We start from the raw sequence: 16,295 nt of genomic DNA on the forward strand, positions 1-16,295 counted from the left end.
TACGTGTGAACAACCACCCTAGTTCGTTGGCCAAGTGGCCACGCTTTTCTGCTGCCTTCCCCTCCCGTGATGCCTTGTTCTATGCAGCAGTGGGTCAGGAGACAGAAGCCCTGGTCAGAAGCAGCAGGGAAGACAGCAAACCAGCCCCACCTTGAGACTGGGCCTCCCTAGTAGGTGGGCACGAACGCTCTCTTCCATTCGTTCTGCAGGCTGCTGGAGCTCCCGTCCCTCCCAGGAGGCAGGAGGAATCCCCCCTCCTTTGTATTTTAGCACGAACCCTCTCTTCCATTCATTCTGCAGGCTGCTGGAGCTCCCGTCCCTCCCAGGAGGCAGAAGGAATCCCCCCTCCTTTGTATTTTAGCAGAGCCCTTCCTCCTCTGGTGCCTCCTCTGGTCCCTGCGGACCAGTAAAAGAGTTCCCAGCATTCCTGGATGGAGCACGTTCCCTTATTGAAATATTGTGGGGATAAGCACAGTGATTTCTGTACAATACCTGATGGGTGCTTTTTTTTTTTTTTTTTTTTTTTGCGGTACGCGGGCCTCTCACTTTTGTGACCTCTCCCGTTGCGGAGCACAGGCTCCGGACACACAGGCCCAGCGGCCACGGCTCACGGGCCCAGCCGCTCCGCGGCACGTGGGATCTTCCCGGACCGGGGCACAAACCCGTGTCCCCTGCATCAGCAGGCGGACTCTCAACCGCTGCGCCACCAGGGAAGCCCCTGATGGGCTTTTTAAAGCTTTGCCAATCTGCCTGGTCACCCAAACGACGTGAGTTTGTGTTTGCAAGTAAAACGTGTTCACAGTTGCAGCTTCCAAGTGGGCACAGGGTTGCTGCCTGTCCTCCAGGGGGCAGCTCTCTGAAGCTCTGTCTTTACAGAGAACTATGGGGACATAAAGCATGAAGCTGCCACCAAGCACTGCCCAGAATGGCACCAGATCTGGCTTTAACTTCTTTCTAATAACTCCGACACCCAAAACCCTCAGAAACCAAATACCTGTGAAGTCCCAGTTTACCTTCCAAGGTGAAACTGTGCACAGAAAGAATCCAGAACTAATTGTTGGCTCCTGGTGCTTTACACAAGCTGACCTGGGAGACGTCAGGCCTCTTTCCTCCCCACACCCAACAGGTCCTGCTGGTCATTGACCAAACCCATCAGCCATTTACCGAGCACCTGCTCAGTGCCAGGCACCATGCGGGTTCTAGAGAGATGGCCAGACGTGGGCCCTGCCCTTGGGGGCTGACTGCCTGCAGGCCGTGCCAAGCATGCAGACACCCAGAAAGTACTCAAGTGGAGCCTGTTTGTAAAGGGCTGTGCTTCGCAGCTCAGGAGAGGGAGTAGGAAAGTCCGCCCCTGAGGGCGGGTCCGGCTGTTGAGAAGGGAACATGACCATGTCACATTTCAGCCAGGCAAAATGTGAGTGGGCCCAATGAAGTAGGAGTAGGAGTTTTCCAGGGGCGGGCAATGGCTGGAAGGGCCCTCAGGCAGAGAGAGGGACCAGCATGAGGAAAAGCGAGTAGTGCGCTCTGATGGTCTAGGTCTTTTTCTGGCTTGACCAAGGGTAGATGACGCGCTTCGCCTTCCATCCTGACCTTGGCAAACAGCGTCAGTGATTTTTTTAAGCAGAAAACAAGCAGTCTTCGGTACTGTCACTTACACTACTTCTGTCTGTCTTCTTTATGCTTCTTTAAACAATGACTTAAAGAAAGACCAGAGAGAGAGCCAAAACTGGATTTACAGAAGCCTTCTGTTCCTGCCATACCGCCCAAGAAGCCGCGACCACCCAAGACCAATTCTCTCAGCAGACCAGGTGCTCTGCCCCCGAGGAGGCCGGAGCGACCAGCGGGTCCCCTGACCCACACCAGGTACTGCTCCGCTCTTGACGCTGGGGCGGGGGTGGGGCCGGGCAGCTGCAGGACGCTGGACTCCAGCCACTTGGGCCCTTGCTCCCATACTCAGGCAGAAGTGGGTGTGAGGCTGTGGGGTGCAGCGTGGGTTTCAGGATTAGAGATGAGAATCCAGGCCCTGGTATCTAGGCCCTGCTCACGTGTGGGGATCTCCCCCTGTGCTTCCTTAGAGCAAGGCCAGCTGCCCTTCTGAGCGGAAGTGCAGTGGCATGCCCGCCTTCACCCCTGGATGTCCTGCTGGCTTGGGTGCATGCGTCTCACTGGCAGCCCCATGCCCTGGCCCTCTCCCTGCTCTGGGGAGGCTCCCTCCACACTCCGCTCTTGCCTGCGCAGCCCTATGGTGGGACCCAGGACCCGGTCTGACACATGTTGTCTTAGTGTCCATGTCTGTGTCCCTGAACTGTGATGCCCTCAAAGGCACGAGTTCCGAGGCGTGCCTGGCAAAACTCAGATTTCTTCACTGGCTGGCTGGACACCTGTGTTAGTGATACGGAATCAGAGTTAGACATTGTGCCTTCCAGACCTGAGATGCCCACCACAAGGGACAAGGAAGTGTCATGTTCTCTCCACAAGTTCATTGCTGGAACTTTCTACCGTTACATGCATATTATACGTGTTGATGAAATATACTGGAGCAAGTCGGTGGCCTAGAGGTCTTTATACATGGACCTGTCAACACACAGTCACTCACCGAATTTTTGTTTTTCTGAGCTAAGTTTGCATGGTGAGAATGTCATGGGGCTTCAGTGTCCTCGTGCTAGAGTCAGGCAGGCTTCCAGGCTCACGTCATAGTAGGAGTGGGAGCCCCAGCAGGTCACTGCCCCTCTCTCCTCACCTTCCCTGTCTGTACATTGTGGATGATCATGGAATGCCTCTAAAAGGATGGAAGGATATAATTCCCGAGTATGTAGCCTCGGGCCTGTAAATCAACTTCACTTTCACTGTCTTATTTATGATTGTGTATCAAACTGGGTATACTGGAGTGAAACAAAAATAGCTCATTTACATTTTAGAAAAAAATTTTAAATCGTGGTAAAATGCACATAACACAAAATTTTCTCAGGTATGTGAGCCCATTGGAGGAGCGGCTGGCTCACTTGTGTCATTTGGCTGGTGTCACCCAAGATCCAGTCAAACAACTGCTCCCCTATGATGGCCCCGGGGGAAACTAATGGGACCAGGGCCACTGTTGAGTGGGTTAGGCCCCTACGCACGATGAGGCCACTTGACAGCCCCAATGCCCTTAGCAAGGGCCACTTCAGTAGCGTGGTCGGCCCAGAGCTCACACTTCAGAAGGAAAAGGTTATGTAAACCTAAGTGCTTCCAAAGAGAACATGAGCTCCACAAACAGGGAGGAGGCTCGGAGCGGCAGGGGTCATCCATCGCTTTGTGGTGGGTGAAAGGAGAACAGAAGCCACGCTCTGCCCATTTCTTATAGTCTTCCAGGGACCACAGGCATTTCGATGAAGTCAGTAGTGATTTCCAGAATATTCCTGCTGCTCTAATGATCCAGTCCGAAGCGAAGCGTGGTTCCAATGGTTTCTGCGCCTTCAAAGGCTGCTCTCAGCCGTCTCATTGGGAGATAGGTGCAGGCCTTGCGAGCCATCGATTAGACGTGCACGGGAGCAGGGAATGAATGATAACCTCTGACCCTCTGGACTCACAGAAGCCCCATTTTCCTCCCGCCTCTGCTGAGCTCTCCCCCACCTCCAGCTCTCCCAAGGTCCAGCTGTGGGTCAGAAGGACGAGCCACCGAGGAAGATGCGTGCGAGAGGGGTTTGTACAGAAGCCAGTGGGAAGCGTAACTGTTCTTTACATTGTGTGTGGCATCTGAGCAGCCTGGGAGAGGGTGGGCAGTCCCCGACCTGCCAAGCTCCCAGGGCACTGGTTTGCAGAAAGGAGGGAGTGAGAGGCAAGCCCCAGGCTTCCTTCCTGCCAGTCCCTGGAGGTGGCAGACCCGGGCAAGGCTGGGAGCATTTGAGGAGCCGGTACCTGCTCTGACCGCTTGCACAGCCAGTTGAAGGGAGGACGGTGCCTGCTCTAACTTGCTGGTTCTCAAACTTGAGCGTGCGTCAGCGTCACCTGGAGATCGTGTTCAAACACATTGCTGGGTCGCCCCCCCCACAGTCATTGATCCGGTAGATCTGGGATAGGTCTGGGAATTGGTGCTGCCGGACCATGTCCACGCTATGAGAATCTCAGGTTTTTGACAGTGCCACCCTCCTTCCCTGGCTGCCTCTCATGCATCCGTTAGGGCTCCCCGACTTAAGTGCCCGGTTAGCACGCCCCTCTTCTGGAAGCCTTCCCTTATCTCTCACGATTGCTCTCTCCGCCAAACGCCTGACACCCCGTGTTTAGCCTGGTGCGGGGCCCCGTGCTGTGCCACTTAGGATGCTTACACCCCCGGACTTCTTTACCAGATTTAAAGCAGATCAAGAGTGTGTTTTGTCATCTCCACATGGTTTACGGGGTTGAGCATATGGTAGTGGCTCATTTAATACACTTGTTGAATGCCGTGGTTCCCGAAAAGGGGGGGAGGTGCCAGTGCTGACATTTTGTTCACTTTTGCTCTCCTGTCATCCTTCCCAGTCCCTGTACAAGCTCTGTAGCATGTGCGTCTTCTGTTCTAAGTCATCTAGTGTGCCATGGATTTCAACATAAAAAAATTTAAGAAGATCGACGAAAGGCTTGCTGTTTCTCAGTATCTCATGCACTTCATATTTTTTTGCTAAGCAGTTACATCGGACAACCAACCCGTATACTGGTTTATGAACTTGTTTTGTTCCGCCAAGGTAGTTGAGGTAGGAATGTTACCATCAAACAGTTTTACGTCGGCAGTCCTCCAAGAAGGGGTATTGTCTGCTATGCGAACCCAAATCCTCGCCAGGATTTACCTGACTGGATGGGTAGATGGGCGGATGGATAGACGGATGGTTGAACACATGGACGCACAGTCACCGTTTGCTGTTCTTACTGGGAATGAGGCTTGAGGCATTGCCACTCCAGCTGCAATGTCTGGGCTTAGGCTTCCTCTCACCAGCCAGAAAGCTCGCTGCCAAATGTGGCTTCCAGAAGAGATCAATTTCTTTCTATTTAAACAGGGACTCGCATCTTTTAGAAAAAAGGAATACCTAAGTTTAGGAAGAGGGGAGTCATTTTTAGATGCATTTACTTAACAGAAATGGATTGAGGGACTACTGTATACCAGGCACTGTTCTGGATCTTAGTAACGGTGGGGCTCGGCCATTATAGATCCTGGTCTTCAGGAATCATGTCTAAAGGAACTAGGACACCTGCGCGATTTTGTGTCCATCTGAGCAAGTAGCAGCATGCCATTAACATACTTACTTCCAGATAGTAAATGTAGGTAGAAATTTAACAGAAAGAAAGAGACTTTTTCCCAAAAAATTTAGTACCAGAGTTGATTTAAAAATTGAATGATGATAGCAGATTCCGCTAGGTCATAAGTGCCTTTTGTTTGAAAGTCTGTGCTTTGGGGATGCATCAGTTCTTATCTCACAGCCTAAAGACAGCGTCTGCTGGTCTCGTCCAGCCCACCATATAACTAAGGTAGTCGTGGCACAAAGAGCATTCTGTCTATCTCTATCTTCACACTTGAGAAAGCGGAGTCTCAAAAGTATAGCGCCTACTCACTTGTTTTGATATTTGATCATAAAGATATTTCAAACGACAGAATACACCTAAACTTGTGTGTGTGTGTACACACACACGGACATGTGACGTTATATGTCTCATAATGTGTATTATCGATTTAATAAAGATGGGGTCAGAAACCCCCATGAGAAGAGGCCCTGAAACTTGGGACAAGGGTCCAAAAGAAAAAAAAAAAAATCCAAGGAAAATCTGGAAAGAAGCAGGCTGTCCTGAGCCCTAGCAGTCTGCATGCAGCGTGAGGCAGCGAGCCAGACACCTGAGGGGCAGAGCAGGTTTGTGCCTTCAAAAGAAAATAAACCCGATGGGGAAAGAGGTAGAAGCAGGCTGAAGAGACCAGAACAGATTTGTTAATCTTCCCAAACATGGACACCCCAAGTTGTAAATAACCTGATTTTCTTCCCAAAGAGCGGGCAAGTGGGAACAGGACCTTTGGCCCAAGTTGCCAGGGAGCCGTGCCTGTTGTCTGCTGCAGCACAGAGCAGCCAGCGCTCTGAGTGGAGGGGCAGGCAACTGGCAGGGCGGGGCAGGGCGGTGCTGGTGGAGACGGGGCTTCATTGATAGTCAGGGGCTCTGGGACTGAGAGGAAGGAAGTGAAGCTAAAAGAAGTAAGAGGAGGTGAGCTGAGCAGGGATGGAGTGGAAGCAGGAAGTGGGGAAAGTCGATGGCCGGAAGTACCGGAGATGCTGGTCAGGAAGGGGAGGTTGGTGCCCACAACTTCAGAGGCGGAGTGGGTCTGAAGATGGACATATCCACAGAGGGAGGGGCTCTGAATGTGGGTGACTGAGGATGAATGAAGGTCCTGAGGGCTGAAGGGACCAGAGGAGGGAGGGGATGGATTGCCAACATGGCTGTCATAGGCTCAGGAAGATGGCAAGAGCTGAAATGAGGTGAGGCTGATGTTCTCGAAGCCAGTGTCCTCCCAGGTGGATGTCGGGGTGTTCTGGGAGTTGATGACAGTCAGTGATAAGAAAGTTTCAATAGTCAGGGCAGTAGTAGGTCAAGAGTTTCCAGATGGATGGAGTTGCTTACTGTGGCTCAAGCATCGCAGAGGGCACTGTCCACTGACTTCAGATGTGCAAGCCTGTGTCAGAGGAGGAATCTCAATGAGAAGGTAGGCAATTGGGTCTTGGACACCAGGTTGTGGGCAGGAGGCCTAGTGGCTTCCCAGACCCGTGCCACTTGCAGATGGCCTATTGCTTTAGATCTTAAACACACCAGGCACATTTCCCACGAAAGGCTGAAGGCTACACGGAAAGAACTGGAACACGGATCCAGGGAGAGCGACAGTGGAATTGCACATTTTTTCCTTGTAATGAAGAGGGAGCCCTGGATACCAGAGAAGCACTGGGAGATTAGTGACTGTTGAGCCCTGAGACATTTTAGCTTGAGGCAAAGATTAAGTAAACATTTATATGCCAAACATCAACTAAGTGCTTGGGGAAGAGCAGATGTCTCTCTGGAGACCAACTTACCCACACAGAAGTTAATTTTTCTTTAGATTTACACAGGCATCCCAGCTGCTTCAAGCCCCTCAGGATACAAACTAGCAGAAAGTAAACTTCTAGGTCCTGGTTGGTTCTGTGAGATGTGTGGTCCCTAGGCCCACCAAAAGAAGACCTTTGCTCTTATTAGCTCTAAGCTAAGCAATCATTTAATTTAAAAAAAAAAAAACAGGGAAAGAAAGATAGCTAGAGTGCACACAAATGTTCCCTAAGCAGGCAGGCAGAATGTGTACCTGGGTGGTCAGGCCATCATTTTGAGTTTGGATTGCTCAAGTATTCTAAATGTCTTTTCAAAGATTCCTAGGGATGTGGCATGTGGTGTTTGAGTGTTTCCCTTCTTTTCTACAAGTCAGGACTAAGACATGTCTTTGGAGAGTTCAGGAGAGAGACCTCGGCTAGTAGTTACAGAGGTGGGTGTCATTGGCTCACAGATGGTAGTTACAGGCGTGGAATGGTTATAATCACTCCAGGAGATTACAGAGAAGAAGAGGAGAGAGTACAGGCAGCAGTGGGGAAAACCATCACTTATCGGGTGGAGGAAGGACGAGGGGCTGTGGAAAAGGGTGAGTGGACTGCAAGGCTGTGGAAGCTAGGAGAAGGGAGGGTAGAGCAGCTGCCGGCCAGTGGGTCTCATGCTTGAGTGTACGTTGGCATCACCTGCGGTCTTGTTAAAACGCAGATCGCTGCTCTCCAAGTTTCTGATTCAGGAGGTCTGGGTTCAGGCCTGAGAATTTGTGTTTCTAGCAAGCTCCCCGGGCTGCTGCCGCTGCTGGTTAGCCAAACCCACTATGAGAACCTCCACCAAAGTGAGAGCCGGGGAGACTGAAGGGGCTTTGGTCACTAGCTGGCCCTTGGTGATCCCAGTCAAGTGGTTTCTGTACAGTAGTTGGGGGCAAGAGACAGACTCAGGGTTGAGTTGAAGAAAGAACAGGTGGGCAACCAAGCACATGTAGACTTGTCTTGTGAGAAACTCGGCTATGGGGGAAAGGTGGAAATTTGGTGCTAGGTATGGATCCAGTGATAAGAGAGGAGTGTGTATGTGTATGCTCTGTGTGTGCGTGCGTGCGTGTTTGTGTGTGTGTGTGTGCTGTGTGGGGTGTCATTCATTATTTCAGAAATTCATCAAGTGTCTCCATTTGGCTAGGCCCTCTTCTGGGTGGTAGTTAAGTACAGTAACCAGGCCAGACATGCCTCCTGCCCACCCACTGCTTTACTGGGCTTTGGAGCCAGACCCACCAGTGTGGAAAGCCCCCCCCTCTGCTTCCTCACCCTGCAGCCTCAGGCAAGGTACACACCTCTCTGTGTCTCAGTTTCCATCGCCACTCCTAGGGCACCTAGTTCTTCTCCTGGCACTTGTGAGGCCCTCAACCAATCTTTTTTCCTCCCTTGAGAGAGCTCAGTGGATGACCTTGTTGGGAGAGGAGTTGCCACATGGTGACAAACAGGTCATGCTCTGCAGCCCCGAGGGAGCAAGGAAACACGGATGCCCTCAGACCACACAGCGAGAGGTCTCTAGGGAGTGGAAGCAGAGCCGCGAGAGCACCGGGGAAGGCTGGGGACTGAGGGAGGGTGGGTGCTTTATGGAGCATAGGAATCCCACAGGGGAAAATACCTTGTCACATTGTAGACATGTCTACCTTATTTGCTGGCCTCATTTCATTTGTATGTATAACTTTCTCTCCATACGTCTTTCCATCCTCACCTAGAATAAATTTCATTCCCTGCAGCAAGATCCAACAACAGTAGTGATGGGCTTAGCCTCAGCTCAGGCTGAGCCACGTTGATTTTCCTGCCAGTGATGGCCAGAAGCGGGCAAGGAATCAGTAGGGGATATGAACGCCCTGCACGGGCACAGGTACTAATTGGTTCGTATAACGCTTTTTCCACGGGCTATTTTTTTGGAACACTCTTCCTCCAGGTGACATCCCACAAGCTTTTCTCAGAGTTGTGCGCTGATGAGATCCCCTCCTCCAGGCATCAAAAGCCCCTTGCCCCTCTGAGAGGCCCAGCTGTGGGTTTGCCGATGGGAGCTGCGGGTGTCATCGTCCTTCGGCCTTAGGGGCTTGGGGCTTGTGCCCTGAATGGGCTCTAGACGGAGGCCTGTTTCCCCCCACACTTGTAGAGTCTGCACAGAGAACAGAAGTTTGGAGGGGAACTGAGTGGGCGATGTCCCATCACCTTCCAACGTGTCTTCACCAACTATAAACAGCCAAGTCTGTTTGTGCTCATCCAAACACGGACACAGTGCACGGGGAGAGCTGCCAGGGGAGCCACTCTGCTTCCTGCTTCCTGCGCCCCTGGCCCCGCTCAGGCTGCCCCACATTTAGATGGGAAGTTCGTAGTCCAAAAATGCCTGTGATTCCTGGCACATTTTAGGCCGTGGGGTTAGTGTGTAGGGGCTCCACAGGATCAGCAGAGCCTTTGGATCCACATTTCTGGGAAAGGGGAGCGAGGCTCCTCCTGCCCCGCCGCTGATGAGCCAAGGAAATTGGGTTCACTGCTGGTGCAATTTTGTCCTTTCCTGAAGGAAGGATTCAACCTCCCCGGGCAGTAATGGCCCCTCACAGAACGCTTCTGAAGGACTGGCTTCATCTCTGCTCCCTCCACAGGTGGGCGGAGCCCTCTTATGGTTGCTTATTTGCAAGAGAAAAATCTCTAGAAGCATCAAACATGTGCATTTTGATTATTACCGCCCCAAGTGTAGTGGGCAAAGATAGGGCTGGACGTCAGGAAGCTTCTATCCAGTTTTAGCTTTGCTACCAATTAGCTGTGTGGCCTTGGGCTCATAACTCCCAGCCTTAGAGCCCAGGACCTTGGTCCATAATAAAATGGGCACCTGAGCTGGGTAATCTTTACCCAGTTGGGGTTTTTTTAAACATCTTTATTGGAGTATAATTGCTTTACATTGTTGTGTTAGTTGCTGCTGTATAACAAAGTGAATCAGTTATACATATATATATGTTCCCATATCTCTTCCCTCTTGTGTCTCCCTCCCTCCCACCCCTCTAGGTGGTCACAGACCACCTAGCTGATCTCCCTGTGCCATGCGGCTGCTTCCCACTAGCTATCCACCCTACGTTTGGTAGTGTATATATGTCCATGCCACTCTCTCACTTCGCCCCAGCTTACCCTTCCCCACCACCCCGTGCCCTCAAGTGCGTTCTCTACATCTGTGTCTCTATTCCTGTCCTGCCTCTACGTTCTTCAGAACCATTTTTTTTTAGATTCCATATATATGTGTTAGCATACGGTATCCATCGCCAGATGAATGGATAAAGAAGATGTGGCACATATATACAATGGAATATTACTCAGCCATAAAAAGAAATGAAATTGAGTTAACTGTAGTGAGGTGGGTGGACCTGGAGTCTGTCATACAGAGTGAAGTAAGTCAGAAAGAGGAAAACAAGTACCCAGTTTGAATAGTCAGAGCCTAAGTCTGAGATGTTGTGAGCAGGCATCCAGGAAAGCAGAGAGAGAGCATTCATCTCCATTGACCTCACATCCTCAGCGCATGATTGGACCAGGATGAGTGGGGCGAGCAATAGGACGGGGCTGATAAAACAAGGTTGCGGGGTTGGAGCAAGAGAGAAGAGAGGGTGTCTCTAGTCGTTTCTCTGGAAACTTCACAGCTGCCATCTGTCATCGTCCCTATGAGTAGATAACTCCCAGGTGGGGTGAAAGCTGGGGAAAAATGGAGGATTCAAAGGGTGCACCTCAGTGGTTTTCTGAGTACAGGGGATGGGGCTTTTCTATTTCTTTTTCCTTTCCTTTCTTTCCCAGCCTTTTTTTTTTTTTTTTTTTTGCCCCCATAACAGTTTTTACGCACTTAAAACCCAGACATTTACATTATGGTAATAGGGCCTTCTGAGGGCAAGGAGCAGGGACTGCCAAAAAGATTCATCATCTGGACTTGGGGTCTTTTGCTTGCTAGGAATCAGTCCACTGTTTTTCCCTTCACCCCCCACTCACCTCCAGAAGCATGTGGGGTCTTTTTGGTGGTTTTTAGTTGCTGCTGTTCATTTATTTATTTACTTGTTTGCTTGCCTCGGCTTCCTGTGCACTTCAGCATCTTTTCCAGGCCACACGTCTTGGCTTAACTGTCCCAACTTGCGCTAAATTGGGGCATGCCACTGGCTGAGCTCATGTTCTCAAGGGATGCACGTGGCGCATCTGCCACATTTCCAACTGTTCACGTGCCCCATCTCACGTCTCAGGTCTGAGTGGAAAGAGCAGGCCCCTCTGGGTGGGTCGGGTATGGAATGTTTGTTTATTAGTAGTACTTTTTAACTCGGGGAGCAAAGGCGATTTACCCAGCTGGCAGTGAGCTGCGGTGACACAGGCTGCCTGGCATCCTCGGTGACTCACCATCTCCAGGACCAGGAAGCTGAGTGAAGCAGCTTTGGGAAGCGGTCAAGAGCTTGGGCTCCAGAGGCAGAGTTAGTAGGTTCAAATCCAGACCCCACCATTCGACTAGTTTTATGACCTTTTGTCAGCAAGTGACTTCATCTCACTGAGCCTGAGTTTCCTGATCTATATAATGAAAAGAAGGGCCGCACAGGTGGGCTCCTCCAGGAAGCAAATTTTAGTATGCGAGATCTGTGTAGGGTTCAGTGCCTGTGGGGAGGGAGAAGGAAGCCGCTTTGGGCAAAGGGAGAAAAGTTGTGATGCTGGCTCCCCAAAGCCTCGGCCAAGTCCATGGGGGCTTTGGGGCTAAAATGGCCCCTCCGAGTTGTCTTATGTTGGGCTGAGATGGCTGAGACTTTTATACTGTGAAGTGTGGGCCATGCTGGAAAGGCCAAGGAGGCTCTCTGCAGCTGAGGTAGTCCCTGGAGGGGCCAGCAGCATTTCCACTGGCAGGGGCGACCAGCCCTTCACAGAAGGGGGCTCTGGGTGGTACAGCTCCGTGTCTGCCATGCAGAGTAGATACTTCAAGGGACAGTTGGGGTGATTGAATCATACGTGGAAGGAGCTTATCCTAGTGCCTGGCTTGTGGCAGGCAGTCCGTAAAGCGTAGGTGCTGCCCTTACTTCTGTGGGGTTGTCGGTTCCACTTATTCCTGCTGGGTGTCCTTGGACTGGTCAACCTGTTCCCTGCGATTTAGGGTCCCTGGCCAGCGAAGCAAGGAGACTCTTAGTTGCTAGTTGCCTATCCAAGTCACGTGTTTTAAATATCCATAACCAAACCTGCTGAAGATATACAAGAAAATAACATTATTTTGATTTAGCAATCAGAGATGAGTAAGAGCAACCGTGTTCCGATATCTTTGGCTATATGGGGATGTGCCTGCTTTCTTCTATTTTCTCCATTTATTTAACAGCTGTGGGCATAGAAACTCACCATAAAAAAAAAAAAAAAAAAAAACCCTCGCAGGAGCTAGTAAACTACAAAAGTATGAGCTTTTTCCTCTTTTGTTGAATTTAGTAACATCCTTTTTGCCAAAATGGTACCCCATGTGTTGGGCAGACTGGAGGAGAACAGGGACCATCGAGGGCTGCAGCCTCATTGGGTGTCACCCGCTCCAAACATGTGCTTTGAAGAATTTCAGAAATTCTGCTATTTTTCGGAACTGACATTCATTAGCTTTGTTGTAAACGTCTATAAATACGGTAAAAGGCATTTACAAATAGACATTGTAAAATGCTTCCACACCCACAGTCTGAACACTGTCAAAACACCAGCTGCAGCTTCCCTACTTGGAAGGATCAGAACCTTTTTTAAACTACACCTACTGTGTTTTCAAAATAGGCTTGTTTCTGGCCCTGTGTGGAAGATAATTTCAGCCAAAAGCCTGTGTCTGCTCTTGGCATGAGGGATCAGGACTTATTTAGAGAGATGGGGGGATCCCAATCTCCTTCCTTTCAGAATATGGCTGGCGCTTTAGAATCTGGGGAGGGGTCACTCACAGCTGGTATTTGCTATTTCTTCGGGTGGGGGGGATCCCTCATGACCTGGACCTCTCAGTGTAGGATTTGTAACTCCACCACCACCCCCAAATGGTTCCCAGGTGAGTTCCAGGTGTAGTCACAGGGGATCACAGAGGCACCTGTGGTCGGGGAGATGCTTAAAGGAGAGTTTGTAGGTAGGGGCCAGGCAATCTCATCTTTTACCTGGATGATACCGCTGGGGAGGAAGGAGAGCGAACATAAGCTGCCTGAATTGTACAAATCTCTGTTATTAAAAGCAAAGTTTTTTTTTTTTTAAAAAGAGTGAATTTTTTTTTTTTTAAGAGTGAACTTTAAAAGGAATGAAAAATTTACCTATAGGCTTATCCCAGAGACACGTGCTATTAACATTTTTGGCTGTTTCTTGCCCATCTTTTTCCTATGTATGTTTTGGTTTGTTTTTCATCAGTTTTACATAGGTGTGATCATACTGAATGTCATACAACTTTATGTCTTTAGGGAATAATGCAGTTATTATAAATACATAATGCATTCCCATTTCAGAAAAAAGGCAAATGTTCATTAGTTCTACAAGTATTTTTGAGCTCCTGACATGTACCAGGTGCTGGGCTGGTGCTAGAAATCACCCATCAGACTCCCCAGGAATAACCACTATAAATACATGTTCTTTAAGCCTTAAAGAAAATCCCTCTCCCTAATATAGCAGAAGGGCATGTGGGTGCATGTGCAGTGAGGTGTATGTCATTTTTAACTTGTATTTGTCGCCTTGACATTGTAACATAAGCATCTGTCCCTGTTGTCATGAACTGTTTATACGTATCATTTTCATGGCTGTATAAAAGTCCATCACATATCATAGGTTATTAAACTGTTCCCCTATTTATGAAAGACTCCAGTTCTTTTCAGTTTTTCTTTATTACAAATAATGCTATGATAAACATCTTGATCCGCAAAACCCATTTGGGTGTTTCAGGCTATCTCTTTAGCGTAGACCCCCCAGATGAACGTTTTAAATGCTATTGATATACACCCTGTTCTTAAAAATTACTTCTTTTTACCCTGCCCTGTTCCCCAAAGGCTTGGAGGTAACTTTCAAAATTGCATATAAAAGAATAAAATAGTTAAGAGTGACAATAAAGGGGAAATAAGGGCAGAAAAGTAATATAGCCCAAGATCAGATGAGCACGGCAATGGGCATAGAGTTCTCTAGGGCCCCCCTCGAGAAGAGAGGCTCACATTGGACTAGAAGCTTCCAGGTATCAAACCAAAGAGGGAAATGGTAGCTCCAAGATCCACAGTTACCAAAATGCACAAATAAGCCACATGTTCAGAAGCAGCCAAGTTGTTCTGAGATACACATGCTTCACTGACGTGCAAAGCTCCTTCCCCCATCTGCACCTCCAACACCCCCCGCATTACGATCTCCCCAGCTGCCCACCAGGGTGTCACCTCCAACCATCCTCACCTTTGGCCAAAAAATAAGGTCAGTGGAATTAACTGGACTTTCCTTGCCTGAGTGACCTCTCCCTGGACAGAACATGTGTTTTTGTAAATTTTAATCCTTGGTATGTTCCCAAAATTACAGAGCTGTCTGGCTGTGAGTATAACTTGAGTTCAGTCTATGAGTTGGAAAGATGACAGCACCAACTCTTTCAGTCTCTGTGGATACCAAGTAATAAGATTAAGAGCCCCCAAGAACTTTTAAAAATGAGAATGCTGGGCTTCCCAGGTGGCACAGTGGTTAAGAATCCGCCTGCCAATTCAGGGGACACGGGTTCAAGCCCTGGTCCAGGAAGATCCCACGTGCCGCGGAGCAACTAAGCCCGTGCACCACAACTACTGAGCCTGCACTCTGGAGCCCACGAGCCAGAACTGCTGAGCCCACGAGCCACAACTACTGAAGCCCACGCGCCAAGAGCCTGTGATCCACAACAAGAGAAGCAATCGCAATGAGAAAGCCTCACACCGCAACGAAGAGTAGCCCCCGCTCGCCGCAACTAGAGAAAGCCCACGTGCAGCAACGAAGACCCAGTGCAGCCAAAAATTTAAAGAAAAAAAAAAAGAAAGAAAATGCTTTCTTACTAATAGTACCACATTTCTAAAACATTTCACTCAGAAGTTTACATTCAAATTAGCAGATGCTCAGGCCCTGCCAATAAAGTGTTTTGAAATAAACATCCTTAATCCTGCCACTCCTGTTGGCTCTCAGTGTCTGTCCAAGGAAGTGTGCCCTGTGGGGCCTGAGCTTCAGTAGCTGGGGGGGTGGAGAGGGGGTCTGCTATGGAAATTTGGCCCAGGGGTCCCACAGCCTTGGGAGGTTGAGGTGAGGCAGTCTCCTGAGGCACATATACAGTCTTAGAGCTGTACTTTCTCTTGGTGGAGACGAAGCCATTCGGCCCAGCCCTGGTTCCCTGGAGTTCTCACCTCTGCTTGTCTTCTGGCCGAGGATGCTTGAGGTTAAGAGTCAGTCTTGGGCTTCCCTGGTGGCGCAGTGGTTGAGAGTCCGCCTGCCGATGCAGGGGACACGGGTTCGTGCCCCGGTCCGGGAGGATCCCACGTGCCGCGGAGCGGCTGGGCCCGTGAGCCGTGGCCGCTGAGCCTGCGCGTCGGGAGCCTGCGCTCCGCAACGGGAGAGGCCACGACGGTGAGAGGCACGCGTACCGCAAAAAAAAATAAAAATAAAATAAATTAAAATTTAAAAATAAATAAATAAAAAGAGTCAGTCTTGTTCACTTGGGAGCTGAGGGAAGCTGACCTCTGTCTACTGGGCCTTCTCCACTGTCACAAGGATATGCATGTCTCACTGAATGCCACCCCCATCACCCCTTCTTGGGTGGGGAACCCAGAAGTCTGCCCCTTCCCTCCAGGTTTACAGGTCTCCAGCTTCAGCTTTCCTTTGTCCCCATTGCCTCCAGGACAAACTGAACCCCGAGGGACTCAGCCCAGCACCGTCTGACCTTTGCCAACCTTTCTCCTCTCACTGCCCTCTGAGGATCTCAGACTTTAGCCTGGCCACACTGGGCACTCCCACCTACCCTTGGGGCCTTGCTCCGTCATGCGTCTTAGTGATACATCCTCTGTCCCTTTTCCTCCAAGGCCCAACAGTAATGCCGCCTCCTCTGTGTGCTCCCAGCCTGCCCTGCAGATCTCTCTGTCTCGACCGAGTTCTTGATTCCCTTAAGACCTGCATGTGCCTGTATCTTACCCAGCCTGTGCCATGTGGGCTCGGGGCTATCTGTCTGTCTCTTTCTCCCATTTAGACCACGAGACCCTCCAGAGTAGGTATGACCTGGCTTGGCCCACTCAT

General features: G+C 50.1%; 1 protein-coding gene across 17 annotated transcripts in view; it reads left to right on the forward strand.

Annotated features, from left to right (window-relative positions):
- Window positions 1–16,295, forward strand: part of SH3KBP1 (SH3 domain containing kinase binding protein 1) — a 341,435-nt gene that overhangs the window by 286,220 nt on the left and 38,920 nt on the right. For all 17 annotated transcript variants that reach the window (XM_059050822.2, XM_067023819.1, XM_059050824.2 and 14 more), the window contains one exon: window positions 1,704–1,863. In XM_059050822.2, coding sequence (XP_058906805.1) covers window positions 1,704–1,863 — 160 coding nt within the window. The remainder of the gene's footprint in view (window positions 1–1,703; window positions 1,864–16,295) is intronic.

Source organism: Kogia breviceps, chromosome X (genome assembly GCF_026419965.1).
Source record: "Kogia breviceps isolate mKogBre1 chromosome X, mKogBre1 haplotype 1, whole genome shotgun sequence".
Lineage (NCBI taxonomy): Eukaryota > Metazoa > Chordata > Mammalia > Artiodactyla > Physeteridae > Kogia > Kogia breviceps.